A 17,360-nucleotide genomic window follows, 5' to 3' on the forward strand; every position below is an offset into this window, starting at 1 on the left:
ATGGTTGGATCAGGATGTACTCCGCATTCACTCTCGGCAAGGTATGGCTCACATTCTTCCTTACCAGTCTGCCATCCCAGTTTTGCTCACTTGTATACCGTTGATTTCTTGTAGACTACATGGGGCAATCGAGAGTGCGGATCTCAAAAAAGCAGTGGATGTGACTGGGGACGGCTGGTTGACCAATCAGGTGCGCTTCTTTTCAACGTCAAGCTGTAAAATTAGTTGCCAAGATCCCCTATAACGAAGAACAAAAGAATTGATTTCAGTAAACATCGCCATGGATCTACATAGTTTATATGTTCTCCCGTTTAACGGGGTCTGTAAAGGCACGTATTACCTTTGAGGCGGCTAGAGCCTCCCGTATCACTTTATGCTCACAAATTGATGCTCAATTAAAGGTGACGTCGAGCACCGAACTTGGCGGGTGGGTAGGAAGCTTGCTGCAGGCTGGGTTGATGAGAACCGACGGATGAACTCAAGGCTTTCATTAAGCGAAACTGGCAAGTACAAGAGAAGGCTGCTAGTCACGTGAATATAGGGCCCGTAATTGGTTTAAGTCGCCAGCGGCTATTCTTTAAAAAGTGGGAATCGGGGGAAGATTGAAGTGGCACGAACTGCACAGAGAGATCCAAGAAATCAACTTCTCCGCAAAACTTGCTCGCAGCTATTCCCCTGCACTCGGTGGTTTTGGGAGCGATGTCTCCGGGCTTTGTAGACTGAAGGAAAAGATTTCCTACAATCCGTGCAGTAGGAGTGATAATCTGCGTCATGCTGACGAAGGGCCTGGCAATCAATGAAGGACCTTTTGCAGTCAATGCAATAATTTCTTCCGCCCCTGGGCCGGCGTTCGCGACAGAGAGTAGGCAGCGTGCTGATCCATCCCCGATGTTAGCCGAATACGGAGTACATCATTCAACGAGAAAGCCTGTTTATAGAGTCTCGCTACCTACTAGGAAGTCTTGTGGTAATCAGGGGCGGGATCTACTATTAACCTCTCTCTCTCCTTTTGCCGATCCTCTCCTATCATCCGCCACAGTAGATCCCGAGTGAAGAAGGGAAATCCTCCAGTGTCTCCTCAAACTCTGGTCGAATTTTCAGAGCCGTGATATTCTGATCCGCAAATCTTACTATCACATCTCTCAAGCCGCGATCACTAGGGTATGTTGTTCCATATATAACCTGGACGACAGTTCTACCACACCAGATATGATCAATGTCACCTTCTAGTTTCTCTTTCGCGAGGCTTTTTAGTCCCGATATCCCGAATTTTTCACCAATGGCGTACATTTGAGCATGGAATAACGCCGGAGAATCCTCTACAGCACCTCTCGGGTTCCCTCCAAGGTCTGATACAGGGTGGTATTTATCGATTGACGTTTTAACCGTGTCATGTGACATCTATGTTTTCCATCTGCTTGGAGAAATCTTATGCCAAGAGCCACGAAACTAAGCCAGAAGTGAGCTGATATTGAGCGTTTTTCGGCTTTCTGGTTCAGTCTCTCGTACGGGAGATATTTTTACTCCGGCCCTCTAATGTTCTGGTCTCCTTTATCCACTGGAGATCTACAACAAATGCAAACAGTTAGTCTTGACAGGCTCGTGGAATCTGGGCCACAAAACCTACACATTTCGGTTGCCTTTTATCGAGACCCTTTATGGTGAAAGACTCTCGGATCTCGAGCGCTGGCTGAAAGACGCACCTTCATTGGGTCTAACCCTTGCGCTAGTGCCTAATGCATGATGGGATTATTCGCACAGGTCCAAGTTCGCAAGGCATTACTGACGTTCTGGTTGGCCTGCTCCTCTCAGTTTTTGGGACCTCCCATCGTGGCTTTGGGACTTCCCAGCTGCCATTTAAGTTTCTCTTGGGATTAGCCTCTTCCAGAAAGCTTCCAAAGTTTCCCAGTCGCAATCATTTGGACTGCCCACCCACATCCAGTACAGTAAAGCGCTTCGGGAAAAACGGAGTATAGGATGCTCCCTCCTTACGTATATTGTTCTGGTTCTACAATTTCAAGATTTCGAGCAACAATGACCCACAAAAATGATGATGATGATGATCAAAAATCCGAAAAGTTCAAAAAAAAAAAAAAGGTGACTGAAATAGCCGCTGAAGACCTCCTGGTTAAAGCACTCCAGGCAACTAGTGTGACAAGCAGCTTTAGGAAGCAGACTGGGGTAAATCTTGTGGTGGATCCAGTGATAAAGCTCCACCTGTCGCCTGTGACAGCAGAACGATGTCCTCGGCTGGTGGCTTCGCCTTCTCTCGGAATCACGCAGCACCTACTTCTCCATGGCGAGCAAAGCGGATCTTACCGGTTCAAAAGTGGAACGGCAAGTCCTTCTGAGAGCTAGAGGCGCGAGCCTCTCACAAACCAAACATGACTGGAAGAACATCCTGGTAGTTGGCGAGCTCAACGTGTGTTCAGGAATAGCCTGATCCAGGTCGCTCAATGATGGAGTGTAGGGTGACCACCGCCCTTTGTCCAATTAACCAGCGCCACGTATAACCTGGTTGCTGAGTTGAGAAACACCTTATCGATTGGTCATGGAGTAGAGGACCACATTTCTGTGTGCAGTCTGGCGGCATTCCTTGCGAGCATCTTTAATGCGGGAACCATCACCACCTGGCCTCTGCACTTTTAATATCGCTAGTAGCTTGTCAAACGCACAGATGACCTCTGGGGATGCCAAGGGATTGTCCGCACTCTTCTCTAAGTCATCGATTGCTGGCATGGTGAAATGTAACCACTAACATGTGCATTAGTAAACGGGACGGCCCGGAAGGCACCCACAGGGAACGGCAGCAACTCGCATACTGAGAGAATTTTTTTAGCTTGCAACAGCGCGATAATTTTGTTGGTACAGCAGAAATTACGGGAACTGCGGAAGCGACAGGAAAAATAGGACTAGTGGGACAAACAGCGTCAAGACACTGCGTATTCCCAACCACTTCTCCCATCTCTACTGTTTTTCCCGTTTATGCCATCATTTCCACATCTTCCAAATGTCCCGTTCGTCCTCCTCAAACGTCATGCCGGCGAATATGTCAAGTGAGGATCCTCTCATCATATCGCTTGAAGGAGAAAGAGCAAAATACGACCATGACAATCATGAGCCAACAAAGATTCAGCTTAAGAGATTTAGCTTTCTTTGCAAACTCTTGAAGGAAGATTCTACCTCATTGAAGCAGCGACCAACCACGACACGCCACACAAGAGTAGAGGCCCGTGAAAATCTTGAGAAGATATCCTCACTCGGCGCGACCGTTTTTGTCTTATGCTGCTTCTCTATGACCCAAACGACACTTGCTAGTCAAAGTTATCTTCAGCTTGTACCAAAGCTTAAAATTTGGTGGGAGAGCGTTGGCCATCCAGAAAAGCTAGCCGTTTTGGCACGCAGACTTTGCGATGCCAAGGGACTCGATCATATACAAGACAAACACAGTATGAAAGATATCATTCGCTCTCTTTTTTTATTTTTTTTTATTTATTTTTTATTTTTTTTTTGATATCAAGTGACTAATATTCGCAATATGGCCAGACTCAGTACAACAAACACGCCCATTAAACATTCCCTTGCAGAGCTATGATCACAACACAGAAAGTCCATTGGTAGTGTCATTTGATGGCATACCTGCTTTGCAAATTTCTATCCTATCAGATCAACTCCCTCAATCAGTTTTCGACCTCAGTATCATGCAGCTCATCGGGTTTATCCAACATTATCAATCGTCGTGTTCAAGTTCACAGCAGCTCACAGAAGTTCTTGGTTTGCTTGAAAGATATAGATCAAGCTGTCCGAACTTGCAGTACATACAGCTTATATATCCATGGTACCGTGCTCTACCGTCGATTGACATCAAAATCGACTCGAAGGTTGGATGGAGTGCAAAAATACAGTTATCCTACACTCTCGCTGAGGAGTTGATCCAATACATTCGTCATTCATAGAGTGCGCCGGCGGAAATACCGAACAGACGGGTATCCTAACAAGACGATGTTTTCACCAGGTTTTGCAGCAACAAGAACGATCCCAGTCAATTTGTTGGTCAGTGTGTATCTCGAAGGGCTGGCATTAACTCTGGCAACACCACCGGTGCCGTGTTTTCTCAAAAGGACCGCTCGAACTGTCGGCGATGTTTCAAATTGTTTCACGTCTATCCAATCGGGGTCCAAAGCCACATCCTCGCCTGACTAGGTAGAAATTAGCACATTGTATTTCAATGAACCATATGTCTTCAAACCTTCTGTTTCGCCATCTCTTCGAGTTGACGTTCGTCGTCCGCAATATGATCGACTGAAGTCCCTGGATCTTCAATCTCTTCAGTCATGGCCTCGATCCTTGACCAACCGACGCGCCTGAGAATTTGCGGAAACTTTCGTGTAGAGCAGTAAGACGTAAGAACCCGGTTGGAAAGTGGTGGAAGTAGGAAGCCCCGTTATTTGTGGTTTTGTTTAGGCGGTGGTATATCGCCGAATTTGATCAGTCGGACGAGAAGGGTGGCAGACCGAGGCTGTGGTCTCCACGAAGCGACTGCGTATTCGCTACTCAGCCTAGAGGATTCCGGTATGATTAGCTTACTGCTGTGAACGAAAGAACGATCTACTCACTTCATGCAAAGCAAAACGAAGAAAAAGATACCTTGATTGGGAATATTTTTCTCGGTGTGTTAAAGATGAAAGAATTTCAGCGATGATCTACTTTTGTGGGAGTTAGGAAAAAAAATTATAATAATGAGACTCCAGATATGTGCTATGACGCGGAGATCATCGCCTTCAACTCTGAAGAGGGGTAAGGTTTCGCGAAGGCCAGTGGTTACCACCATGGGGTGGGCTGGCCTACTATTTTGGATGTGGACGAGTTCAAAGAGTGATCACATGCCTCCACTAGCCAGATTCAAGCGGGATTATCTCAGTAAACTCAGCCACTCCACTCCGAGCTAACCCAATCCGAACTACTGCTACTTTCTGCCAAGTCCTGCTAACATCTGAGCCAATCAACTGTCACGGGGCTTACACTAAACCTAAATGGGACAACCCCAGCAAACTCTTCGCGGAGCGTCTGAGAAAAAACGGTTCCTGTTTGTTAGCAACACGGGAACGATTTGCTCCAACCATAATGTTTGAGATAGAATCACTGTGCAACATCACTCATAGATCATTTCTCTACCACCTTGGAGGGTTAATTTTTCAATTTCCTGTCGATTGATGTAATTTTTATCTGAAAATACATATATTCTGAGTATGAAGTGTCGCGTCGAAAACTGCTACTATGATTTTGAACACGGGAACGATTTGCTAATTTTTCAACCATGATCATGTCTAGTCATCCAACGCCTTGATCTTGCCATCAAAACATCTATCCAGCCATCAGAGACTCTAGTCAAAGCACCGAGTGTATTTTCCAGCGACTTCCGGCAACTTCTGGCAACTTCTGACAACTTCTGAACTCTTGGCAACCTCACGCGGCACATCAACTTCTGACAACATCTCTGAACTCCTGACAACTTCTGGGATCTTCCGACAACTTCTGAACCAATCACATAACACTTCTTTTTGACAGCTGGGTCGGACAACGTCCCATCAACTGCATCAAATATGGCCAAGGGGGATCGAAGAAAACGCGCAAGTCAGCTACAACAGCGGCTTCAAAAGCCATCATTAAAGCAAATACTTTCAATGAACATTGAAGATATGCCACAACTTGTCATGAGCTATGCCGGACCAGATAGTATCGACAAGCAACAGGATGTTATTCAGTATTGTCTTCAACGAATACTTCAAGGCCCGCGTCCAGATCCTGAGTGTACTCTTCAGCCACGCATAGAACAAGTCCGTATACTTCGGCGCATGATATATGGATATAGCGACACTTTATTCATTGCCAGAACTGGCTATGGAAAGAGCCTTATTCTTCAATCCTATACAATTCTGACAGGAAAGATAACCATTCAACTGGTTCCTCTAAACAAGCTTGGTGATCAGCAAACAAGAGATATAGCACGGTTTCCCGGTGCCAATCCTTGTCTGGTCAGTGCTGATAATCTCCAGGGGCAAGAAGACTTACTCAAACGCATTCAACAAGGTGAGTATACACATATACTGCTCAGTCCAGAGCAAGCTCTTTGCAAGCGATTTCAGCATGTTCTTCAAGACCCTACTTTACAAGAAAAGATTGGGCTTGTAGCTATCGATGAGTGTCATCTTGTCACACAGTGGAGTCAATTCCGTAGTCAGTTTGCCAGGCTGGGGCACCTGAGATTGCTTCTTCGTGAGGATATTGTCTGGTTTGGCTGTTCCGCAACCCTCAGCAGTAAAGCTGAAGATATCATTCTTCAAGAGGCTGGATTTCGTTCTATTGGTGTAAACCCACGGCAGACTCAGGTTATTCGAACTTCCATTAACCGTCCTGATATCTTTATCGGCGTACATCCGATTCCACGCGGTAAACTTGTATCCTATGATATGTTATATTTTTTATTGAACGAGGCCATTGATACAGATGGAAAGATCATACCTCAACACATTTTAAAGACCATTGTCTTTATTGACAGTCATGTCAAGGTTCAACAAGCAGTGCAATATTTCCGATCAATACTTCTTCAGATCTGTCAGAATAACAGGCAGAATGTCAACAATACTGACACCTCTTTCATCAATGACACCATTCAGCATTTCACATCTCGAGTGTCTGAAGTGGATCAGAATATTCGCTTCGAGGAGTTCATGAAACCTAAGTCAATGGTATCCAGATCAGAATCGTGATTGAATTTTGCAAAGAAGGGAGTATTGGTAAGGCATTTCAGCTCCTGTTTAAGCAAGACAGTATAACGTTGATTATCATTGAATACCCCTGCTTTGGAAAGTGCTGAATATAGTGCATTTCGCCGCTTCGTAGGAGTACTGTATCGTCGATGAGTCAAGATATCGGGACTCTGAATCCAAGCCTCTATAAAGGCCTCCATTCCCCAACTGTTTCGCTGTAATGTTCTGACAACGCGAGATAATTTTGACCGTCTTTTCTGCCGGTTATAAGGCATTGTAGGCAGGTGCTGTGGGCCACGGCGGTTTGATCGTGAACAAGCTCGCGGGGTATCGGTATCAGTATCGGTGATCTCGAATTCCGAAGGAGTATCAATAGATTCAAGCTCTGTTAAGTCACTGTCTGATGTGTCATATTCATCATCTACATTGTTGGGAGACTGTAGTGGTTGTAGAGAGGATTCATCTTCGAGTGATGAAGGATATTGGCTGGAGCGCGTCTGACATTGGGTGTCTTGAGATTCAAAAGACACGCTGTCTTTTGTCAACGATTGTGACATGATGAGAAGGGGTAGTGAGTTGTAAAATAGCAGAGATGATAGCAGAATGGCTGAGGATTTGAAAAATATCGGTTTGGTGATGATCAGGCAGATATTTAGGGTAGATGCATGATTTCGAAGTCAATCGAATATTTTGTATGGGCGGTGTTGATTTTCCACACACGATGGAACCGTTTCTTCTCAGACTCTCTACGAGATATTAGGTTGCGAGCACGTGTGAAGTCTCTTATTGGTCCAGAAGTTAGTAGGACTTGGCAGAAGTCTAAAGGAGTTTAGTTGGTCGCGCTAATCCGAAAATATCGAGAAGAGAGGCTTGAGCATGCTGAGATAACGCTTGAGACTGACTAAAAAAAAAAGGAGAAAGCGGCTCTACAGTGCAGTCCCCTATGGCTACTCATCAGCTAAGCCATTCACAGCAATAGGGTTGCTGTCTGGAAAATTGATCTCGTTGTTGTCTACTATCATATCGAACTTTCCCCAAAAGGACCAGCTGCGCCTGGATGGTCTCAAATCCCGACTAGTGTTCGCCATTTGCCTAATGAGGACAGCGTTAAAGACTATCACAGCATGGCCGATGCTGCTGGTGTACCATCACCCAAAGTTATCTATGCTATTGCTGTAGGTGCGGGATGCGAGATGGCTGCTGACCAGGAGTATGTAAAGCGCAGCCAGTGATTACTTTATTTACTTTACTTATTTGAAGGCCATTCTGATACAGCAACAATAGTGTATTGTACAGGCCCTGGACAAGTTTTCCAACATTTGCTGAGATGAGGATGGCATACCCCTTCGACCATCGAAAAAGCCCCCATTCGAGGCGCACAGAGTCTGGCTTCCCGAGAGTTATAAACCACATCACATCGCTCCGCGACAGATCATTGCAAAATGGACCAACTTGGCTGCTTTTTCTTACGAAATGTATGCTAACATCTCATATGCGCTTCTGTCGGCGGCGCTCATCGTGTTAAGTGCGGTGCATCTCATCTTGCTTACCATTTACCGCCCTCAGCCTCACCGTTTACCTGAGATATCAATCTTCGTTCTCTTTATCTGCGTCAATGCTGTTGTCATTGGCATTGGTCTATCAGGCTTAAAGCGCGGGGGTGAGCAGTCCCTTCTACCGAGATGGTGATGGATAAATGCTAAATGCTTGTTTCAGATACGCCAGCATTTTACTATCCCTTGGGAATATGTACAGCATTTCCGCTAGCCCTTGAGGTACGTTATTCCCAGTCCCCTGCTTTGGTCCTCGCTAATCGCGATGTCTAGATGATTCGGCTGAGCAAAATCCAGGCCGGACCACTTACGAACGCCCTCCTGCATCGATTATTCTTAGGGTATTGTTTTCTGTCCCCTGCGGCAAAGCTCGGGTTGATCCTATGGTGTGCTCTCCCGCCCCCCCAATCTTGATAGGCCTTGTGCTCATTGAGTTAGCTCGGTCGCCTACGAGGCGTCGGTGAAAGGTACAGCTGTGGTCGTATCTATCGACTACACGGTACTCGCGATTGCCGGTCTGATTTTTTGGGGCGGAATTCGTGGTATACCATCTCAGGGCCCTGTAATCCGTGAGGTTATAATCCATGCATTTCTTGTTATCGTAACGGCAGGGTTTGCCGCAGGTGGACTCGTCCACGACTAGCCTTTCTGGATTGAAGTAAGTTCAGTGAAACTACGGTTCTCTCCCCTACATGTGCTGACACGGCTCCAGGTGATGTTGATTATCGCTATTAGTGATGTCGCGTTATAGTTGGTTTGACCTCTACACCATCGCCAAAATTAATCAGCCGGGTTTTCCTCGCCAAAGCTGCGTCATGATGGCCTAGACTCCCGACAAGAGTGATATTGGATCTTCCTTTTCCCAACGAGGACAGTGGTCGATTGCCGCTGGCATCACCCGGACTACCTATGCCATTGCAGTATGCGTGGGATGCCTCGGAAAAGACCAGCAGCATGCAAAGCCAGGGGTGCCAGTGCCAGGCCGTGCCAAGGGCACGGGGAAACTTGCGTCGATCACCTGGCTGCCGAGTGCGATATACAAATCCATCTTGAGTCCGTGCCATCCTCATGCAAGGGATCACTGCCTTGATACTAATTGAGGCCAAACTTCGCACCTCAATGCTTTTGACTATAAGAGATGCCTCACCGCTTGCTCGTTGCCTCGTTCGAATACGGGCTGCTCATCCACATTGGTTCGCACTCGGATTATTGCATTACACGCAAAGAGAAAATTTGCTCCCGTCATTTAATGCGAAGGGCGTGCATTGGTTGACATATTATCCCTTTGCCGTATGAGTTTTTCAGTTTGAGTTTGAACTTGCGCAGCGTACATTGGCAGCCTTCTTTTACTTATCTTTGGTGGGTCACTGACGTAGAAGCAGAACAATGCGCATGGACAATCATCGCCCGAACCGAAAACTTTTCAGTCAAATTTGAGCACACAGTTCAGCGGAGCACCGTTGCGAGCTTGCAGGGAGCGCCTGTAAAATCTTCTAGTTTTGAGATCATGTCAACGGTACATGTCCTCCCCCAAATGTGGTATCTTCGCTAACAGAGCCAGGCTTCGGCCCCTATTCTCCAACTGCTAAAGCGTGGAGACAGCTACTTTGTCAGTTCTGGCACTGGGAAGTTACTCCCAGCCTCACTGTCCGATCTTCTGGGCTCGTGGGCGGGGATTACCATGGTGTTGGAGGCTGGTTATTTCAGGGATATGCGATTCAGCCGGTCGTGCCCATTGAGTAATAGCCACCTGCATATCACTGGCGAAAAGACTTCTTCTCCTTGCACTGTTACACTCTCTTTTTTTGAATCACATTCCCAAAGCATAACGATCCCATCCGAAGCTCTGAATACGTGGCCTGGGCGGATCTTACGGTGGGAAAACAAAAGACTATCTTCCGGGGGGGGTTGCACATGTGATTGGAGGGTTGGTTTGGCTGTCATTATAAGCTTTGTGATTGGATTATGGACGAACTTGCGGAGGTGTATACATGAATGCTGCGGTTGGTGTCGGCGTTCTATATAATTTCTCAATTCTCTTGTCCTCCACAGTTTTTTCTTATTTGATTTCGTTTCCCCCTACAACCCTGGCCAACCTGTCCACACTGTTGGTTGGAGTTGGATTACATTATTTAGTACCTGCAGATGTAATCATTTGCCTCTTTCTGCTTCCTGTTCACCAGGTGTCTATCTTCGCGGGACAACCAGGCCCAGCGGGGTATAAATTCTTCCGTCTTCCTTTTTTCCTCCCCCACCGGAAAGCCCATGTATACAAACTTATTTCCCCATCGCCTTCTTCATTTGTGACCATTATGACATCCTACACAAATGGCGTCCTCGAAACTCCGGCGGAATCTGCGGACGGGATTGAGATAAACTACGACCCAAGACCGAGAGTCCGAATTACGAACATTGCGATCATCGACGCAGTGTCGGTGCCTGGCAGACATACACGCTCCTTAGATCAAGACCAACCTCCTGGTGCTATCTACCATGATCTTCTCTTGGCTAATACCCCGCATAATCAATCCCTCTCTGCAGCAATTCAAAAGATTCGAGACGCTCATTGGCGGTGGGTGGCTTTGAGCTAAGAAATGGAACCTGAGGATGCCAACATAGCACGCACTTGTAGTGAGGAATGATTAAGATGGGCAAACAGTTTACATAGTTTACATAGTTTACATAGTTTACATAGTTTACATTTCATACGTATGATATCTTGATGTGCATAGGTAAAATGTCATAGCTGACCATTCCTTGCACCAATCTAACTGCATTTGAATAAACAAACAACGCATGACCCATAGCTAGCTTAAGTAACAAGCAATGATGGTCTCTGCCTGAAACGACCAGATCATCCTGTCGCCAGTATTCCAGTTCAATTTCTACCGATTATTTTTCTAACTGATTGAATTATTAGCATTCACAGTATGTCACCAAATTTGAGTTAATAAAGGTGCTAAGAATATTCTTCCCACAAGGCTCGCTGTTTTAATCCATTAAAAAAATGATGTGTATAGTCTTAATTCGCCAAAGTGTATACATAGAGGGAAGCCGCCCCCTAAACATTCGCAAATTGGAAGCCACGCTATCTAGGAATGTTCTTTTCATTGTGTATCTAACACCTTTTCAGATGGACAACATACAAAATTCGACCCTCAGATAGGAAATTACGGTACAGGAAGTTTACCAAACTCTGATATTCCTCTTGGAAGCTGTTTATCGAATCTACTTGAAAACCCGGCAATGGTATAAAAATGGTTGATCGTCCCAACTTCTATACTACCTACTATCTCCCTACGCTCCCTTGTGCACTTTATCAAGCCACAGAGATCCTGTGCGCCTTCCCAAGAAGATGCCAGGTTAGTCTACCCAGAGTGTTTTTAACTCAGAGACCTGCTAATTTTTTTCATCCAGATCAATCCTCACTACAACCGGCACCGCCGGGGAACCCGCGCAAGCGGAGAAGCGCGGACAACCTTTCTAGTCAGACGAAAAAGATCTTGCCAACTCCGCCGAAGGGCGCATCTCTGTCAGATGCCGTGCAAGCAGCACCCACCCAGGGGGGTTCCACTCGCGAGGGTATCCCCACCGACAACATCCTCAGCGTCGACAATATGGCTAAGACGGCAGTAGATACTGGGAGTATTTTTGAGCCTTCTTTATTTTTTACACACGACGCAACCATTGTCGCATTGGAGTCTATTGTACGTTGTTGGGCTCCCACCAGCGGTTTGATCCTGACGGAAGAGCTAGAGCGCTGGTACAAGGGGCTCTCAGGCGATGAAATAACAGCACTTGCTACCCTCGCGTGGCATTTTGGCCCGGATGAAGTTGGACTCGGCGAACTCTGCTCATTCATATCTTCTCTTCCGGATGATGCTGATGGGCTCAAAAACATTTGGGCCAGGAACAGTTTTCGTCAAGGCTGGAATTTCAAGACTTCTGCAGAATTCGAGTCTATGCTTCTCACTGTGAAGGTATGTGTAGGCCAAGTACGCGATGAATAGCTAGCTAATCGAAGACAAGGAAAATATCAAACAACAGGCTTTTCAGCATCCTGCTTTCACTGAGATTGCGGCACAAAGCCACGGAGTTCAGAAAGTGGTTGAGTCGGATTTACAAAAATGGCTGGATGATTTTCATATGTTGTAAGAGGGAGAAGCCAGCCAATGAGAGATGTAAATAATTTGTGCTTCCTAATGCTCTCCTTTCTGTGTGGTGGATTCGGGCGAAGGTGGATTTTCTCTCTCGCGCGCTGAGAATTTTGTTGATCTAAGCTGTAGTCCTCAAATGCCCGCTTCCAAGGAGAGTTTCACAAGGGGAATTAGCGTTGCAGAAACTTAACTTGCTGGGCTTAGATGGCATATAACCGCTTTGTGGGAAGACTATGGACATATACTGCAGATCGGGTATACGTGCTCACTATGTCATCAATTGCAAGATGCTAAGCTTCGTCAAGGGGTAGAGAAACTAAAGGAAAAGATGCTTGATTTACAAGTTGTTTGTGAAGAAAGGAAGGAGCAACTGGAGGAAGACCTGTTCCATGGTGCAGATTAATGTGTTTTATCAATAAAAATCTCAACTCATCCAAAACGATCCCGAATCTCCAGGCACACCCAGAGCGATTAGGTCGTTGCTTGGTGGAAAATGTAAATGATTGGTGTCATACCGTACATAAGCAAATGCCGTCAGCCCTCCTGCACCTTCGTGGCTTATTGGGTATGGATGGCCATGCACATATTGATCCCCAGTTGGGTTGGGTGAAGCGAAGATCCGAACCGTTTGGTTCCGTGCTAACAAATTCCAGGGGCTCAATCAGAGTCGGGCAGGAAGCAGTCAAGGCTTGCTTGCACTCTGGAACTTGTTGTGTCTCTTGCTAGATTCCATAAAGAGAGGCCTTGCACCCACCCTTCTCCCATCTCTTATTCTCTACATACGTCGGAAACGACGCTAGCCGGCATGGGATCACAGAATCCCAATCTCAACCATCTCCTTGGGCCCCGTTCCAAAAGACTTTTCAGGTGTTTTCTAGTTTTAACCCTTCCTTTTATCTTGCTTGGCGTTGCCTTTTGGCCAGTTGCAATAGCCGCGGTGTGGTTACCTGTCCAGTTGGCCAAATTATTTCTTCGACGACTTCAGCACACGAACCGTTTTTGACCCTGTTTCAGTGAACCAGTCTCTATCTACCGGTCAGACACGCTATTCTTTGCCGGGTGGCGAGTTGCAGAGAATGGATGTCCGATTTCTGTTGAATCCTCCAGATGAGGGAGAGAGGACGGTGATCGCTGCTGCTGCATTAACAGAGTTGAGGTACAGGCCTCAGCCTCTGTTCCAGAGCCAGGTCAATTTTCCGCAAAGGGTAAGGCCAAGAAGCTTCGATGCTAGATAAATGGAAGTACTAATCGGAATATGAAGGAAAATATCACCAGACTGCCCGTTGAACTGAAACGGCAGATTGTGGGCCACCTGAACACGAAAGACATCACACATCTAGCCCGTACCTGCAAATCCTTCCGCCTCTCGATCGAGCCATGTCTTTATGAGACAGTGAACTTGGATGCCTTCAAGAAGCCATATCTGCATGTGTTAAAATTGTCGGCAATGATCAATAAAGATTCAACCCTGGCTGGACACATCAAAACGCTCGAGGTCGGTGATCTGAGAAAAGAGGATACCAGACGGGTGGACGAATTGGACGAATTGGTGAAAACAGCGGGATGGGAGACCAGCCCATCAGCGGATGAAAGCATCGCACGCTTGCTATCTCAATTGGGCAGCCTTAGGTCATTTTGCCTTAACCACCTTCATGGCGAGGTGCATCTAGCCACCTTTAACTTTGCGCCGAACATAGCACCACCAATGTCATATCAGGTTTGAAATCAAGGCATTATCTTGCCACTTGCATCATACTACGCCATCTACATCATAGCAAGTTCGATCTGCTTACAATACTGCGTGTATATAGCTAGCAGCTGGTCCAACCTTCTAGGGACCAGCGGATCATTCTGTTATAATCTGACCCCTACGTTCTACACCCTCAATACCTAACTACTTGATCCGAATCCTCTCCGATATATCACTGTATTATCTCCTACTGCTTGATCCTCGTAGAGTCCTAAGGACCAACCGAAATATAAGCAGCCATTTCCAACATCGCTGCTTACAGCATTGTATGTAGAGGATATGAAGAATCATTATTTTGAAGAAAACATATGAGAAAGAAAATAGAAAAAATAGAGAAGAATTCTACGCGTAACAGTATAGAGATGAAAATAGGGGTAAATGGGTGCATTCAAATATCATGTGACACTATAACTACTACTAACTACTATGAGTTAAACTACTTTTGGACTAGTGAATATTGATTAGAAGTCTCAAACTTCTTGCGAGGCACTGTAACATCTGGTTGGAATACAACGACCGATAGCAACGACCGATAGCTACTTGCACGCCAAACGCTCATGGATTTGGATCTATGGGAGGTAAGCTACTTCTCGACAGTATAACCTCACCTGTTGGGTAATTTACCTTCCGTTCCACAACCTAAATCCTCTCTGCTACCGCCAACCATTTTTCGCCTCGACTCCCATGAAGCTATCCTATCCCTGAACCCGACAACCTTGTGGTGCAATGCTCCCACTCCCCGGTGCGCCATCTTCCTCGTGGCCTTACTTCTACGGACGGCTTCAAGCCCTATTCAATGGTGCAGATACAAGAGTGTGTATCGCTTTCTGTTTTTTTGGTGAGTGAGAATAGCTATTCTCCCGACGACCGACGACCGAGAAAGCTTGCTTGCCCCGGGCAACAACAACACCGACAATAACAACATAGGCAGCCAACCTACTAACCCCCTCAACAACAACAGGGCTAATAAATAATGTCCTCTACGTAATTATTCTTTCCGCGGCACTTGACCTCGTCGGCCCCAACGTCCCCAAAGCCGCCGTCCTCCTCGCTGACGTCGTCCCCTCGTTCTTCACAAAACTATGCGCGCCCTACTTCATCCACACCGTCCCATATTCCGTCCGCATCCTGATATTCGTCACCCTATCCGCCGGCGGTATGCTCCTTATCTCTCTCTCGCCGGCCTACGTACCGAATTCCCCAGCAGGCAACTCCATCACAACCAAAATGCTTGGCGTAATTCTCGCCAGCTTTTCAAGCGGGGGCGGCGAGCTGAGCTTTTTGGGCCTGACTCATTTTTACGGACCGTTCAGTCTGGCAGCGTGGGGAAGCGGGACTGGCGCGGCTGGGCTGGTGGGTGCGGGGGCTTACGCGATGGCAACCACGACGTTTGGGTTTGGTGTGGGAACCACGCTCTTGTTTTCGGCGGGGTTGCCGTTGATCATGTTGTTGAGCTTCTTCGCGATTCTCCCCCGGGGCCCGTTGAGGTGTGTCGCGAAGCTGGATGACTACGAGCAAGTCGACGCGGAAGGTGAGGTGGATGAACACGCCGTTTTTGGGAGGAGTCGGGCACAGCGGAGAGGGCTGGACGAGGGCGAAAATGAGACGGATGGGCTGCTAGGACGTGATTTGGCGGACGCGCGGGAGGATGGCAAGGCGACAGCTAGCCGGGGTGATCTGTCCTGGTCACGATTCAGAGCGGATTTGAAAAAGGCTCAAGCTCTATTCTTTCCATTGTAAGTCTCTCCCAAACGCTTCTCAAATGGGGGGAGGCAGGCTCCCTCTTGGGAGTGTCGGCCGACCCGCTCCCCCAAATCGAAATAACTTCATTTCTAACTCAAACTTCTCGCTAAATCTACTCAATCTATGTAGCATGCTCCCCCTTCTCCTGGTATACATCGCCGAATACACGATAAATCAAGGCGTTGCCCCAACACTCCTCTTCCCCCTGAAAGAAACACCCTTCAAGCACTTCCGCGCCTTCTACCCAGCCTACAACGCCATCTACCAAACCGGCGTTTTCATCTCGCGCTCCTCCACGCCCTTCATCCGCGTCCACAATCTCTATCTGCCCTCCTTCCTCCAGGTGATTAACCTGAGCATCCTCATCCTCCATGCGCTGTTCAATTTCATCCCCAGCGTGTATATAATATTCCTCATCGTTTTCTGGGAAGGTCTGCTGGGCGGGCTGGTGTACGTGAATACATTCGCGGAGATCTCGGACCGGGTCCCAAAGGACGACCGGGAGTTTTCCCTGGGAGCGACGACGGTGAGTGACTCCGCAGGCATCTGTGTGGCAGGGCTACTGGGGATGGTGGTGGAGGTCTGCCTTTGTGATTGGCAGGTGGATCGGGGAAGGAATTACTGCAGGAAACTATAGCGTAGCATTTGGATTGTGGGGGGCTTATGATCTGACCATTGTTTGGCATCTCTTTTCTTTTGTGTTTGTGTTTGTGTTTCTTTTGTGTTTTGTATTTATTTTATATTCTTGGATTTTGCTCTCATTTGTGATTCCCATTGTTGGTAGATAGCGTTTCTTCTGTTTCTTCTGTTGTTCCTATTACTCGGAGCAGGGTTTTGCCGTGAGGACACAGTACTACACCCCGCACACACCGAACTGCATCTCTGTACAGTACTAGTAGCTATAGCTATCTGACTGGCGCCTTTTTGAAACCCGGTCAAATTTTCCTTTCGCAGCTGATGCAACGGCGGGCTTATTATTCTCCTGCTGGTCACAAGCCTGGAGAAGTCGGACGGCGTGCAGGCCTCAGCCAATCACAGGGCCGTGTATCGCGAGCGTATCGCGGGTGTATCGCGGTAATTTTTCACATGCAAAACACACTGCATTCCCGATGACGATGTTGTTTTGTGTGTGTCTCGCAACTTTTCCGCCGGCGATAGGCGATTCATTGATTCTGCGGATCGAGGCCACGATTGAGCATAGCATGAACTTTTGATCGCTTGCATTTTGGCTTTTTTTTTTTTTTTTTTTTTTTTCTCTTTTTTTCTCTTCCTATTTTAATTCAGTAGCGAGGCAAATTGTTCTTGCGGCAGGGCAACGTTCTTAGGTTGAAATTTGAAACCTTCCCTTTCGTCACAGAAACCTTTTCCGACTTATCCTCAGTCCTAG

At 46.9% G+C, this 17,360-nt stretch overlaps 5 protein-coding genes across 5 annotated transcripts; 4 read left to right on the plus strand and 1 right to left on the minus strand.

Annotated features, from left to right (window-relative positions):
* Positions 1-2,538: 2,538 nt before the first annotated feature.
* Positions 2,539-4,336, minus strand: HCAG_03795 (predicted protein; the record flags this gene model as incomplete). The annotated part of the gene is made up of 6 exons (XM_001541647.1): positions 2,539-2,754; positions 2,799-2,821; positions 3,165-3,314; positions 3,640-3,659; positions 3,976-4,199; positions 4,250-4,336. 6 exons carry the CDS (start codon positions 4,334-4,336, stop codon positions 2,539-2,541), a joined length of 720 nt encoding a protein of 239 aa, XP_001541697.1.
* Positions 4,337-4,829: 493 nt separating this feature from the next.
* HCAG_03796 (predicted protein) lies at positions 4,830-6,770 on the plus strand (the record flags this gene model as incomplete). The annotated part of the gene is made up of 3 exons (XM_001541648.1): positions 4,830-4,920; positions 5,332-5,400; positions 5,569-6,770. The coding sequence occupies 3 exons, from the start codon at positions 4,830-4,832 to the stop codon at positions 6,768-6,770; spliced, it is 1,362 nt and encodes a 453-aa protein (XP_001541698.1).
* Positions 6,771-7,894: 1,124 nt separating this feature from the next.
* On the plus strand, positions 7,895-9,150 carry HCAG_03797 (predicted protein; the record flags this gene model as incomplete). The annotated part of the gene is made up of 6 exons (XM_001541649.1): positions 7,895-7,980; positions 8,067-8,245; positions 8,487-8,545; positions 8,597-8,664; positions 8,762-8,946; positions 9,059-9,150. The coding sequence occupies 6 exons, from the start codon at positions 7,895-7,897 to the stop codon at positions 9,148-9,150; spliced, it is 669 nt and encodes a 222-aa protein (XP_001541699.1).
* A 2,528-nt stretch (positions 9,151-11,678) lies between these two features.
* On the plus strand, positions 11,679-12,478 carry HCAG_03798 (predicted protein; the record flags this gene model as incomplete). The annotated part of the gene is made up of 3 exons (XM_001541650.1): positions 11,679-11,685; positions 11,741-12,303; positions 12,371-12,478. 3 exons carry the CDS (start codon positions 11,679-11,681, stop codon positions 12,476-12,478), a joined length of 678 nt encoding a protein of 225 aa, XP_001541700.1.
* A 1,078-nt stretch (positions 12,479-13,556) lies between these two features.
* Positions 13,557-16,869, plus strand: HCAG_03799 (conserved hypothetical protein; the record flags this gene model as incomplete). The annotated part of the gene is made up of 9 exons (XM_001541651.1): positions 13,557-13,636; positions 13,756-14,197; positions 14,438-14,496; positions 14,586-14,604; positions 14,767-14,808; positions 15,036-15,068; positions 15,158-15,966; positions 16,103-16,499; positions 16,804-16,869. The coding sequence occupies 9 exons, from the start codon at positions 13,557-13,559 to the stop codon at positions 16,867-16,869; spliced, it is 1,947 nt and encodes a 648-aa protein (XP_001541701.1).
* Between the last annotated feature and the right edge of the window lie 491 nt (positions 16,870-17,360).

This window comes from Histoplasma capsulatum, genomic scaffold, assembly GCF_000149585.1.
Source record: "Histoplasma capsulatum NAm1 scaffold_3 genomic scaffold, whole genome shotgun sequence".
NCBI classification, from domain to species: Eukaryota; Fungi; Ascomycota; class Eurotiomycetes; order Onygenales; family Ajellomycetaceae; genus Histoplasma; species Histoplasma mississippiense.